Source organism: Pleurodeles waltl, chromosome 5, assembly GCF_031143425.1.
Source record: "Pleurodeles waltl isolate 20211129_DDA chromosome 5, aPleWal1.hap1.20221129, whole genome shotgun sequence".
In the NCBI taxonomy this organism is placed as follows: domain Eukaryota; kingdom Metazoa; phylum Chordata; class Amphibia; order Caudata; family Salamandridae; genus Pleurodeles; species Pleurodeles waltl.
The window spans coordinates 996,360,625-996,374,347 of record NC_090444.1 but is presented as its reverse complement, the minus strand read 5'-3'; the positions used below and the strand labels follow the sequence as shown (position 1 = coordinate 996,374,347).

The window sequence follows — 13,723 nt, the reverse complement described above, 5'->3', positions numbered from 1 at the left end:
CAACCAAAAGATCAGACACCCAGATCCAGCATCGCTGAATCTAGCAATCTGGCTCCTGAAATCCTAGAATTCGGGCACTTACAACTTACCCAAGAATGTATGGAAGTCATAAAGCAAGCCAGAAGGCCATCCACCAGGCACTGCTATGCAAGTAAATGGAAGAGGTTTGTTTGCTACTGCCATATTAATCAAATACAACCATTACACACAACTCCAGAACATGTAGTGGGTTACTTGCTTCACTTACAAAAATCTAACCTGGCTTTCTCTTCCATTAAAATACACCTTGCAGCAATATCTGCATACCTGCAGACTACCTATTCAACTTCCCTATATAAGATACCAGTCATTAAAGCATTCATGGAGGGCCTTAGGAGAATTATACCACCAAGAACACCACCTGTTCCTTCATGGAACCTAAATGTTGTCCTAACTAGACTTATGGGTCCACCTTTTGAACCCATGCACTCCTGCGAAATACAGTTCCTAACCTGGAAGGTTGCATTTCTCATCGCCATTACTTCCCTAAGAAGAGTAAGCGAGATTCAGGCGTTTACAATACAAGAACCTTTTATACAACTACACAAGAATAAGGTCGTCCTAAGGACTAATCCTAAATTTTTGCCAAAGGTTATTTCACCGTTCCATCTAAATCAAACAGTGGAACTTCCAGTGTTCTTTCCACAGCCAGATACCGTAGCTGAAAGGGCACTACATACATTAGATGTCAAAAGAGCATTAATGTATTACATTGACAGAACAAAGAACATCAGAAAGACTAAGCAACTATTTATTGCATTTCAAAAACCTCATGCAGGAAACCCAATATCAAAACAAGGTATAGCCAGATGGATAGTTAAATGCATCCAAATCTGCTACCTTAAAGCTAAACAACAGCTGCCCATTACACCAAGGGCACACTCAACCAGAAAGAAAGGTGCTACCATGGCCTTTCTAGGAAACATCCCAATGCAAGAAATATGTAAGGCAGCCACATGGTCTACGCCTCACACATTCACCAAGCACTACTGTGTAGACGTGTTATCCGCACAACAAGCCACAGTAGGTCAAGCCGTATTAAGAACATTATTTCAAACTACTTCCACTCCTACAGGCTGAGCCACCGCTTTTGGGGAGATAACTGCTTACTAGTCTATGCAAAACATGCGTATCTACAGCGACAGATGCCATTGAACTGAAAATGTCACTTACCCAGTGTACATCTGTTCGTGGCATCAGTCGCTGTAGATTCGCATGTGCCCACCCGCCTCCCCGGGAGCCTGTAGCAGTTTGGAAGTTACCTTCAACTATTTGTATATGTATCATCTCAACCTTAAATAGGTACATACTTAGTCACTCCATTGCATGGGCACTATTACTACAATTCAACTCCTACCTCACCCTCTGCGGGGAAAAACAATCGAAGATGGAGTCGACGCCCATGCGCAATGGAGACAAAAGGAGGAGTCACTCGGTCCCGTGACTCGAAAGACTTCTTCGAAGAAAAACAACTTGTAACACTCCGGCCCAACACCAGATGGCGAGCTATGCGAAACATGCGAATCTACAGCAACTGATGCCACGAACAGATGTACACTGGGTAAGTGACATTTTCATTTTTGTTTTTTTTTAAAAACAAAATGTTATTAGTTTTCAGCCTTAACTGTTCCAACATACAGTGTATAAATCAAGTAGCTCTGCATACAGAACATAATTATAAACAAGTGGTCTGCTTAACAGATCTACAGGAGTGTTCGAGCAGTCTTGTATTATTTAACATTGATGATGAACAACAAAACACCGTCCCAACTCCCCTCCACCCTAACCAGCTTCAGTCAATTATTTATAAGAGTTAAGCCATATGGGTCGCAATTAATATTGAGCTTCTCGGGGGTACATCTCCTTGTATGGAGGGCTGACATATGTAATCTCCTTAAGAACAATACCATTCCTAGCAAGTCATATGCTGGGAAGGGGAGGATGAAAACCCCTTAGGTCAAAATATGTGTAAGCCTCAGGTTTTCTACACAGACTCCCCTCCAGAATCTTTTAAGGGACGCAACCCTGTGTCTCAGTCTGTGCCCTAAACGCTTTTACTAGTGGGTCCCACTCTAGAGATATTGGTTTTCTTTTCAGCCCTCTATATTCTACTCTTCTGAGAGCCAAGCTTTCAGCCTGGCTCCAACGTAATACCTCTTCCCTCCATGAGAGGAGGAGAAATGGGGCATGGGGAGACTACCAGCGCCTCGTCAGCTGTCGTTTTGCAAAAGTATAGCCAAGTCCATGAAGCGTGAAAGTACATAAGAGCTACGTTTTCTAGGGTGTAGGCCCAGGAGGAAATAAGCGGGCGTCAGTTCCACTGTCACCTCCGCGATCTCTGTCAAGGTGGCTCCTATTGCAGTCCAGTCTTGCGAGAGGGACGGACATTCCCAGATCATATGGAGAAGGTCGGCATCAGTGGTCTGACAACGAGGACATTGCGCCATTGTAGTGTGGTAGATCCTATTGAGCCTATACAGGGTGAGGTACGCTTGATGAAAAAGTAAAAATTGTATCAAAATTGTATCTGCTTAAACCTAGTGTTGCGAGACACTTTTTTAGCATATTGTAAAAGGAAAGTCCACTCTTTGGCAGTGATGTCTCTCCTTATATAAGTTGCCCACATGGCCTTCAACGTTTCCAAGGATTTGTGGAGATGTGCTTGGATCCCGCGATATAACCATCTAATATAATGCCTACTGTGTCGCATTGTGTGAAGAGCCTGAAGGGCTTTGTGTGTTACTGGTTCAGTACCCTGTGGTGCCCAATGAATGCGTACATATGATAGTATTTTTAGCATGGGTTAAAATGAGAGTCTCTGATAAACCATGTATTTGCACAAAGTCTGAGTGCAGCAGTAACATGCCATCTTTAAACAAGTCTCCTAAAGTAAGTGGACCCCACTGTTCCCAAACCCTGAGCATAGCTGCTGCGAGAGTTCCTGAGGGGGTAGGGAACCTGCATAATGGCATGTTAGGCGCATAGGGGATTGCTGAGACTGTGTAACGTGTAGTTAGTTTCCAATAAGCCAACGCTGTACGCAATTTCAGGGTAGCCCCGATGGTTAATTTTGGTGACCCAGGATAGAGCAAACGGTGAATGAAGCCCTTCTTCCACATCGCAGCTGTAAATGTATCTCTTCCAGATTATGGCCGGCTTGACAGTAGGACAGCCATTGAAGCTGGCCTGCAAAACATGTAGACCTTAAAGTCTGGAGCGCCCAAGCCACCCATGTCTGGGGGTAACTGTAGTTTCATCGGGCCGACTTGGCGGCGATCTCTCCCCCATATTAAATCAATCAATAAGGAGTTCAATGTCCAAACTATGCAGGGTGGTACCATAAGCGTCAAGTTCACAAAATGGTATAAGACCCGAGGTAACAGTACCATTTTCGCCAGTCCTTCCCTCCCCGCTATTGGAAGGGGTAGAGTGATCCAGGAGTTGACTTGGGATCGGATCGATGTAATCGTCCGGTTTAAATTACCTTCTAGCAAATCTGTTGGGTCCCGGTATGTGCGAATACCAAGATACCGGAAAGAGACAGGTGCTATTGCGATGAACATGGGTCCCCGAATTGGACTGCAGGTTCCGAACAGGTGCCCTGGAAGGAGTATGCATATGATCTATCAGGATTAATTTGGAGCCCTGAAAGGAGTGCAAATCGAGAAAAAATAATATAATCTGCATATAAGGAGCAAACATTGGTGGTCGGGTTGAGCGCAATTCCCCAATCATTCACTCTGCGACGAAGGTGTTGTGCCAGGGGTTCCAATGCAATAAAAAGAAGATAGTGGGGACAGAGGACAACCCTGCCTAGTTCCACGGTAAATGGGGTAAGAGGCAGATATATGGTCCCCGTCTAGGCCCTGGCATTCGGAGCCGTGTACAAGAGCTTCATCCACCGTATAAAATCTGGGGGCATGCCATAGGGTTCCAGAGACGCCAACATATATTGTGAGCTGAGAGTATCGAATGCTTGCCGCATCTCTAAGGAGATGCAGCCGGCATGCGGATTTAGGTGTTTCGTCTCATCCATCAACTGAAATATTCGGGGGGTAGTCACTGTTTCTAAAAATGGGCCTATCTTTTCAAAGTGGTAATTATTGATGTAGTGACTAAACAAATGTATGCCTTCATATGTACCAAACAGATGTACGTCAGAATATGCACTTTACATTATCTGCACTGTAATATCTAATTGTTTCATTAGATATAAGGCACATGGTCACTTTATAATCAAATATCTGTTGTAAGGCTATTTTTAAGACCGATTAAAATAGGTTCTGAAAGATGATTAGAAAATAAATGAATATTAAGCCGAATATTAATTTAGCACCCTTTGGTGTTAAAATGCCTTATAGTGAATACTTGTTTATTTGTTTTATTTTCCTGTAATGCACAAGGTCACTTTATATTGCAAATAAATTACTGGCATAAATTTGGAGCAAAAGTAGGGTATTGTGCTTTACAATTACTGTACGGATGTTTGACAAAATTAATTATTAATGAGGGCATTAATACATTGAAATTTGATCTGACATGAAAATGAACACCTGATTAAACTTGAATAACCTGTAGGGCAGGGGTTGGATTGAAAGAGGTTTGTATTTGCAAATTGATGATTGAGTAAATGATTAAGTCAATATTGATAATAAGGTATATGTTAGTTCATGGCTGCATTGGACTCTATTTTAATATCATATTTAATCATATGCGTTTGATTAGAAGATTAGAAAATGGTTTTATTCTTTGTTCAATAATTATTTTTTAAGAACAGATAAAGTGCATTATCTTATGTCAGGGAATTTAATAAAGGATATTAATTATTGTGGGTTAGAGTAGGGAGGTAATTCGTTTTATATATTTATGTACAGCATTTAAGCATTTGTTCAGTGGCATTGGATTATGGCTGTCTTACAGTTTGTGATCAAGGTGTTTTTTTGATGAAGATATCAGTTTTATGAATTTGAATCATTTAAGGTATTATTGAATGATTAGTTGTATAATATCTGTTTGTTTTAATTGTGTTTAGATATGTGATTTTGCTATATTTGTTAGCCTCTTTGGCTCTGATCAAACAATAAAGTGAATGGAAACACTGCTGACTATAAGTCTGTGTTCTGGTTTTTCGAAGCAGAAAGCGTAAAAGATCATCCATTCCCATCAAGGCGTGAGCTGCCTCATAATACACAGAAGACGCACAGGCTATCATCCATCCTGCTAAACTGGGTGCTATCAACTTGGATTCCCTCAGTAGATGCTACCACCATTCAGTTTAGTGATTGAAAAACAGTCCTGCCAATCCCGTTGTCAACTTCTGGATCCTTGGCTATGAAAATGCAGAACTGGCCATCATGTTATGAAGTCGTTCTGTGGCTCTTCCACATAACACCTCAATATTAACACTTATTATTAACACTGTTTTGTGCCTGTCAGCCATTATCATCAGGCTCATCAACGAGAACATGTTGATCCGCATTGTTCTCATATTTTAGGAAGAAAAAAAAAACAAAGCCTGATCCTGAAAGTGCAGTTATCAAGATGTGCACTTAATGTCTGAACTATCACAACGTTTCACAAGCCAGGTTTCCTCTCGGTGCCTCACCGCTTTCTTCATCTATGAGAGTTGAAACTCATGAAACCAGAAGTACCAGTCATCTTATTTTATATAGTCAGAGTTTTGTTGGTGCTCAATACAAAAGCAGCATCAACTGGAGCCACTATCTCAAGATGAGGAGGAGATTTAAGCTACCATAAAGTGTAGAACATTTCTGAAACAATCTACATGCAAATAACAAGGAGCTCTGAAAGGAGTAACTTGCTTCCAGTAAAGCACTGTGCTATGTACCATCAACACTGTCCATTGGAGAAGATGCCTGAAGCTTCTTTGACCTTCATGTAGCAGCCAGAGTGTGTTGGGGAACCCCCTGTCCCACACTCTGCTGTTAATCAGGCTAGGCTAGTGGCCTAGCCAAGTACCTTAGAGGTCAAACCAGCCAGGATGCCTCAGAAATAGTTCCTTAAGGTATAACATCTCCTCCCTTCACCTGGAAGCTTGAGTTGGGCATCTTGGCTAGGGTGGTGGGGGGGAAGCAGCTCGGCCTAGGTGGAGGAAGAAGTCCCAGCATGGAGAGCCAAATCTTGACTCCTCATAGAGATGGAGCAAGGGTATGCCTCTTGAAACAGCACAGGTCGGCTGACTGGAAGGGGAGAAAATCATTGAACGGAAGCAGAGAAATCACACACAAGTGCACATGGTGGCTTCAGTATTATGTCAAGGAACATATGAAGCTTACAACCACTTTTCTTTAAAAGTAAATTGTTGTGGACTTTACATTTAATTACCTTCTGACCTTCAGCCAGCTATCTCTTTCTGTATCTCTCTTCTTAATCTATATTATCGTTATTATTGATTTATATAATATTATATTATATTTCTATACCCTTTACCCTTTCTCGACCTTGTACCCACATAACCCCAAAGGGCATACATTTCCTTAGTTATTTGTGGTAATATTGTAACCATTCACACATGTATACAGAATGAACTTCTGCTCCTTTTAATTGTTGCTGTGTTTTTTCTAGCAGTTGTTTGAAGTTTTGTTTGTTTTTACTCCGCAAATATAAAAGCTACCTGCTGCTTTCTCCTCAGAAGTATCCCGAAAAGCTTTACTTTGAAGGGTTAGCTGAGCAAGTGAATCCTCCCGTGCAACTTCAACATCACTACCTGCCCATCTACTTTGGAAATGTGTGCCTTCGCTTTCTTCCAGTCTTCGACATTGTGATCCATAGATTTCTTGAACTGCTTCCAGTTTCCAAATCGTTGGAAACTCTACTTGATCACCTTGGTGGCTTGTACAAATTTCATGGTGAGTGCTTCATATGAATCAACTGAATTATCTGTGAAGTAAAACATTGCATATGTCGCACCCCTGTATCAATGGTAACAAAATAGTACAATCTTAATTTGATGGCTCTGCATATTCCCACTGTCTTTTCCAAGGATCGACTGTCACTTCTTTGTGAGGTACAATTTATAGCTGGGAGGCAGTACACCAACTGGTGTTCTGTCTTTTCCTCACTGTTCCTACTTTTACATCATTGTAATTTACCTTCACAGGTAAGTTTTTATGTTTTTAAGCGACACCACCTTAAACTTTGTGTTTTAGCTTGTGTGACTGAAGATATTAGTTCTCTTCATTGCCCTGCCATCTAGTTTTGGAAGTTTGTAACATGTTTTTTTTTTAACAAAAAAACTGTTTGTCAAGATGTGTTTTGATTCCACTCTCGATCCACAATGTACCAAGATATTGGCTCCATCTCAGATTTGTTTTGTCCACCCTAAGGCTCAGACATTAGAGGATTCTACTCCACGACCGATGTGTTCCATGCCAGATTTGTTAGATCCAGCTGCTCTTCCTTCAATCCCTGCAACTTGAAAATACTACCATGTCTGCAACCTTTATTCCTCCACGAGGGACACCTGACTGTTAGCTTTTGATGCACCCTGCTATCGGGCTGTGCACTCTGCAAACCTCAATTCACCTTGGTTGCATCTTAGAGCATGCATCTAGGGCAAAGGTGCAAAATGTACACCCTTATAATTTTGTGTAGGTGAAACGGCAAGTACCCCTGGAATTACTATATTGACAAATGTAACTTGTGCCTCTCACCAATCCTCAGCGAGACCTCCTGTGTTTGCTTTTCACTGCAAAAAGACCCTCTGGTACCAGAGAGGACAGTGGCAAGCTCACCAGAAGAAGCAGCTGGAAATCTCCCCCAAAAATCCCAACATCTTTGTGGCCAAAGACCTGCTCAATGCCAAAGAGGAGCAGAATGGAATTTCAGCAGCCGAAGGAGGCGAGAGTCCAAAGGTCTCCTTCTTGGAGGCCTTCTAGTTAGAAGAGGAAGAAGAGCCCATCATGTAGAAGCCTATAACCCACACCATGGGGCTCCCTGCGCCTTCTCAGAACTTAGGGTGCCTAAAGTCAGTCTCGATCCTCCAGAAAACCCTTCAACAGAGGCACCGCACCGGTCCTGCAGAAGTCAAACCACGCGCCCCAGGTTGAGCCAAAATGGCATAAACCTTCTGGTCTTGTTCCTGTGACCGGCACTCGCTGTTCTCGACAGACCGAGTTTAGTTTAGTTTAGTTCAACAGATTTATAAAACGCATAGCTACCCGAAGGCTTCCCAGCTCTAAAAGGAAGGAAAATGCCTTGTCTGAGGAAGTGGGGACCTTTGTTATGAAGGGCTTTATGTGTCACGCAGAGGGCCTTAAAACAAATCTGCTGTTTTATTGGTAGCCAATGGAGGAAGGCTAAAGCTGCTTTGGCTGATTGATGTCTGGGTAGATTCATAAGTAGTCTTGCGTTCACGTTTTGCACAACCTTAAGTTTCTTCACTATATAATCGGGGAACCAAGAAAAAGGGAGTTACCATAATCCAATCGGGAAAATATCATGGCCTGAATGAGAATTCTTCTAGCTGGAGGAGGTAACAGCTTAAAGATTTTCCTTAGAGTCCTAAGGAGGCCGAAGCAGAATGAGATATTTTTAGATTGCTGCTCCATTGTGAGGCGACAGTCAAGCCAGAAACCAAGGCTCTTAATATGATCCTTGGGGGAAGGGAAGTTGCTAAAAACCTTTGGGTATAGTGCCAGCAGGTTAGAAGGGGCATCATTGCCTACAATCATCACCTCTGATTTTCCATCATTGAGTTTCAATTTTGACATGTTCATCCATTTACCAATGTCAGCGAGGCAGAGAGAAAGATTTGTCAAGGAAGGATCCTTGGCGTTAGAGAGGGATACTACTAGTTGGGTGTTGTCCGCATATGTGACCACCGAAAGATTGTATGGTTTTACATCTTTAGCTGGGGACGAAAGATAGATATTAAAGAGAATAGGGCTCAAAGAGGAGCCCTGTGGAACACCACAGGTAAGGGGGAATATATCAGACAGAAAGGGCCGATCAAGAACTTGAAAGGTTCTGCCATTCAGGAATGAAGAAAACCAAGCTAATGCTTCACCCTCTATCCCTATATTGGAAAGCCTGTGGAGGAGAATATTATGATCTACAGTGTCAAAAGCAGCACTGAGATCGAGTAGGATAATGGCTGCTTGTCCTCCATGGTCTAACAATTGGCGGGTAATTTCGGTAACTGCCAAAAGAGCTGACTCTGTGCTGTATTGGGGTCTAAATCCCATTTGGGTAGATTCTAAGAGTTCATAGTCCTCGAGAAAACATGTCAATTGCTTGTTAACGTGCTTTTCCATGATTTTGGCTAAAATTGGAAGGCGAGCGATGGGCCTGTAATTACTGAGCAAAGTGGGGTCAAGATTGAGTTTTTTCAAGAGAGGTTTGATGACCGCTTGTTTAAGAGATTGTGGCACAAATCCTGAAGTTAAAAGGTGGTTAAGAATATTTATCAAGGGCGGAACAATAATGTCAGAGGCCAATGCCAGTGTAGTATGAGGGGCGGTATCGAGAGGGGATCCTGACTTGATATTAAAGAGGAGATTTGAAACCGAAAGTTCTGTTAAAGGCTGAAAACCTTCAAATGAGATGGATAAAGGTTGGGGGTTGGCGAACTGATCACTAATGGTTTCATAGATAGGTATAGTTGGAAAGGAAGAGTATATATCAATAACTTTTTCCTGAAAGAAGACCGCCAGTTTATTACTGTGTTCAATAGAAGCCTCTATGGGCGACTCATCTGAGGATATATGGGTAAGTTCTTTGAAAATGAGAAAGATCTCTTTCTGAGAATTTGCTGAATCCTATATTTTGGTGCTGTAAAATGAAGATTGAGCTAATTTTATATTGTCATGTTAGTTTCTGATGGCTGCTCTATAGATTTTTTGGAGGAAGTACTGTAGTCTTTCCTCCAGATTCTTTCTAGCTTCTTACATTCCTTTTTTTAAAACTAGCAGTTGAGGAGTAAACCAGGAATTAAACTTGCGTTTAAGTCTATTTACCATCGTCTTAATTGGCGGGATTGAGTCTAGAGAAGTGGAGATCCAGTTATTAAAGGGGTCTATAGATTCAAAATTGGATTAATTGAAATTAGGACGTGAGGAACAAAGAATAGAATATTCTGCCATTCTTTAAGGTCCAGTTTTGACCATTGACGACCAGTAGTTTTTGTAAAAGTTTTGTGACAGGAGGAAAATTCACGGAAAGGAGTAAATGAAAGTAGAAAGTGGTCAGTACAGATAAGGGGCAAAGGAGTGTGAAGAGAAAGATCCGAAAGATTAGTAATGATAACTTCAATAGTATGACCTTTGTGATGGGTGGGTCCTGTAATGTGCTGAGTGAGATTTAATGCTGCCAGGGTGGATAGGAGCGTTTTAGTGGAAGGACAATAAGTGTTATCAATCTGGATATTAAAATCCCAGAGTATGGTCAAATTAGGAGTTTTACACAAGATACATGCCACAAAATCAGGGAAAGCCTGTAAAAAACTTGTGTACAGGCCCGGAGGGCGGTAGACAACTATTCCGGAAAAAGTAGATGTTGCATTAAGATATAACGAAAAAGTCATGCTTTCGCATCCGGGAATATCAAGGGAGGTCGTAGAGCATTTAATAGTTTTTTCTTATAGATGATGGCAGTGCCACCTCCTCTAGCATGGGGTCTATCTAAATGAGTAATTAAATAATTTAATGGAAGTGCCCTGAAGATTTCAAAGGAAGTGTCTTTATTAAGCCATGTTTCTGTCAGAAATAGAGCGTCAGTGTGATGGTCTTCTAAAAGAGAAAAAATGTGAAGACAATGAGCGGGCAGGGATCGACAATTAAGCAAGAACAGTCTACCCCGATGACTGGAGCTGCTAGTAGGGGGTTATGGCAGGTCGGGCGACGGAATCCAGGAACAGCTGTGACAGGACCAATATACGGTGTCAGGAGGTAAAATCCTTCCCCGGGTGTCGTTTAAGTAGTGCGTCCAATTGGATGCCTACTGAGCTAACAACTAGACTGTAAACAAAAATGGCAGCTGAAAACTGCACGGCCAAGTAAAAATGGCTACCGAAGTCTAATGGGCTGGCTGCGTAGGAGAACTGCCAGATGCCTCTGAACACGGGCACCGGCAGACAAAGTGAGCAAGAGAGAAGGGTGCGAGCAAAAGATTGAAATCAGGAAATAGCTGCAAGTGTTAAATGGTAAAACGATAAAAATAGAAAAGGGAATAAAAGTTAAGATAAGTATCCTATATTAAAAAAGAACTTATTCCTTGGTCCGAGGCAGTCACGTACAGAGTCGATGCCTACCAAAACTCTACTGAAAGTCATCAATCTAAATCAATCATCAGAGTCAAAATCGATGCAGACACTGTGCCTCCACTGGAATCAAAATTTCACCTTGTCCTGCTACACCACCTTCACGATCATCACTTATACCTCCTTATTCCCTACCCCACACCCAAAGCCCTCGCCCCAGATTCACTGAACACTGACTCAGACCCATATGATTAACCTTTTATGCCTCCAGTAAGGAAATGGTCTGTGGGTAAGTTCTGGAGTCACACACAGGATCCTGACCTCAAATCTTATCCCGTTTAAAATGTATCCAGTTTATATCACGCCCATCATTTGGTGATTCCACAGGCTTCCCAGCACTATAAGGTCAAAAAACAACTTCTTCCTACGACTGTCAAGGATGGAGAGTACAGTCCACTAACTACCCATTTTAAAGGGAATGTTGAGTTCGACCACAGACAACTATAAGGAGATGATAAAGGCAACAAGTCCCGGTGTCGAAAAGAAATTTAAGGAGCCAACGACTGACATGGCTGTCCCAGAGTGACGCTCCGACAGCCCCCGGGGAGATATCTCGTCCTTATGCTTACACTTTTGTGTCCCGACACTCCCGAAGCGGCTCTACCCTCAGTGAGGCAAGGCCTATGATATGCGTTATTGGGGGTCAAAGAGTTCCTCCCCTGCAAGCCTTCTGCGGTCCAGGCGGTAACACGGACTACAGCACATCCAGACTCACACCTCTCGAGTGGCTTACAGCACCCAAAAGCTCCCAGTAACTGCCACCGCTTGCTGGCCACTTAGAAACACAGTATTTGTGCTGACCGCACAGGAATACGAATTAATGCCTCACCAACTACCCTGACCAGGAGATCTTGTGTTCCACGGGGCTCCACTGTGCATGTAGCCTGACTACATCTGTCTTCACTATATGCACTGAAGGAGGACTAAGACTTTTCCCTTCATGTCCCAGCAGCTCCCATAGCACAGACAATGAGGACTGAGTTGGGTACCCAACCCATCATCTTCCCAGACCTGCCATATGGGAGTGCCTGGGCTTACCCCTATGCCGCCGCCACCCCCTCCACTCCCCCCACCCTTCTAGAGACTTTATTTCCCTGCGCTACCACACAGGCTTCCTCCAAGCGTCATAAGGCCACCTCCCCATTATTCTGGGCCCCTGAAGGACTTTCATTGGTTGACTAGCTAATCCATTGATAGTCACCTGGTTCTTGATTGCACATCTTGCTCCTTCAAAGCCTAAGGAAGTCTTACTCCTTCTGTTTTGCGTATTCTTGACATAAGGGCGCAACATCGCACTGGCTGGGAGCCAGCCTTACCTGCAGTGCGCCTCGCTTTCCCTCACCACTCCTTTCTCCTGGGCCATCAAGACTTTTCTGTCCTCATCATGGATTTACCACCACCATTGACAAGGCCATACAACATTTGCTGTTTACAGAGTTGATGGGCAGCTCCAGGCAGCCACCGGGAGATATGCCAGCCCCACCTGGAGGCCTCCATTGAACTTATCCTAAAGGAGATATCGACGGGCGACGCCCAACCGGTGTCCATAGATGCCAGAACTGCGCCACAGAGATGAAGAGACCCTACGGATGGATATGAGCATCGTTCACTCCAAAGTTGACAATTTGGATAAGAGATTGGTGCTAGTGGAGGAGTAGCTGGACAGCGCAGACCACTGGGACTTGGATATCTTCCGTTTCAAGTGGAAAGTGTTCGATCTGGAGGACAGGACACTGTGCAACAATGTGCATTTCTGTGAGATCCCTGAGGAAATGAAATCCAATAATGTCAGGTGCCTACTGACAGATCTGATTCAGGCCTGCTCAGTCTGACTTTCACCCACTTACTTGAAATTCAGAGGGCCTTTAGAATATGCTTTGAAATACCACCCAAAATCAATCTGAAGATGCTGTGACTGATTTATAGCCTTCTTTCTCCGCATGGAACAGGTCCCTCGAATCTTGTCAGCTGCCAGGTGTCATCGTCCTTTTCACTATGATGATCACAAAATGGAGATTGCTGCAGATTTCGCCACAAAAACCAACGTCAAATGAAAAGCCATTCTGCTACTTCGACCACAAGTTTGTAGACCAGGCATCAAATATAGACTTTGGGGACCAGCCACACTGTGGATAACAATGAATGGTACATCTAAAGACTACACTAACTATGACAAGGCAGTCCACGTTTTCAGTTGCTTGGATGGCCTGTGCATGGACCGAACTGTGCTCCTAACTCTGGCAGACAAAACCCTACCTCAGAGTAGACACAATGCAATGCATTGGCAGACAACTAGTACTTTTAAAAGCCCTCCGACACGGAAAGTATTATCTAATGTGTGGAAGAACTCACTTGAGATTCTATCAAGGATAAATTGAGGGCACCATTGAAGCCATCGCAACTGAC

General features: G+C 43.1%; 1 protein-coding gene across 3 annotated transcripts in view; it reads left to right on the top strand.

The window, feature by feature from the left end:
* Positions 1 to 13,723, top strand: part of MED23 (mediator complex subunit 23) — a 409,061-nt gene that overhangs the window by 286,220 nt on the left and 109,118 nt on the right. For 2 of the 3 annotated variants that reach the window (XM_069235159.1, XM_069235157.1), the window contains one exon: positions 6,692 to 6,908. In XM_069235159.1, the coding sequence (XP_069091260.1) occupies positions 6,692 to 6,908 (217 nt within the window). The remainder of the gene's footprint in view (positions 1 to 6,691; positions 6,909 to 13,723) is intronic. The other variant, XM_069235158.1, reaches the window with a different exon arrangement.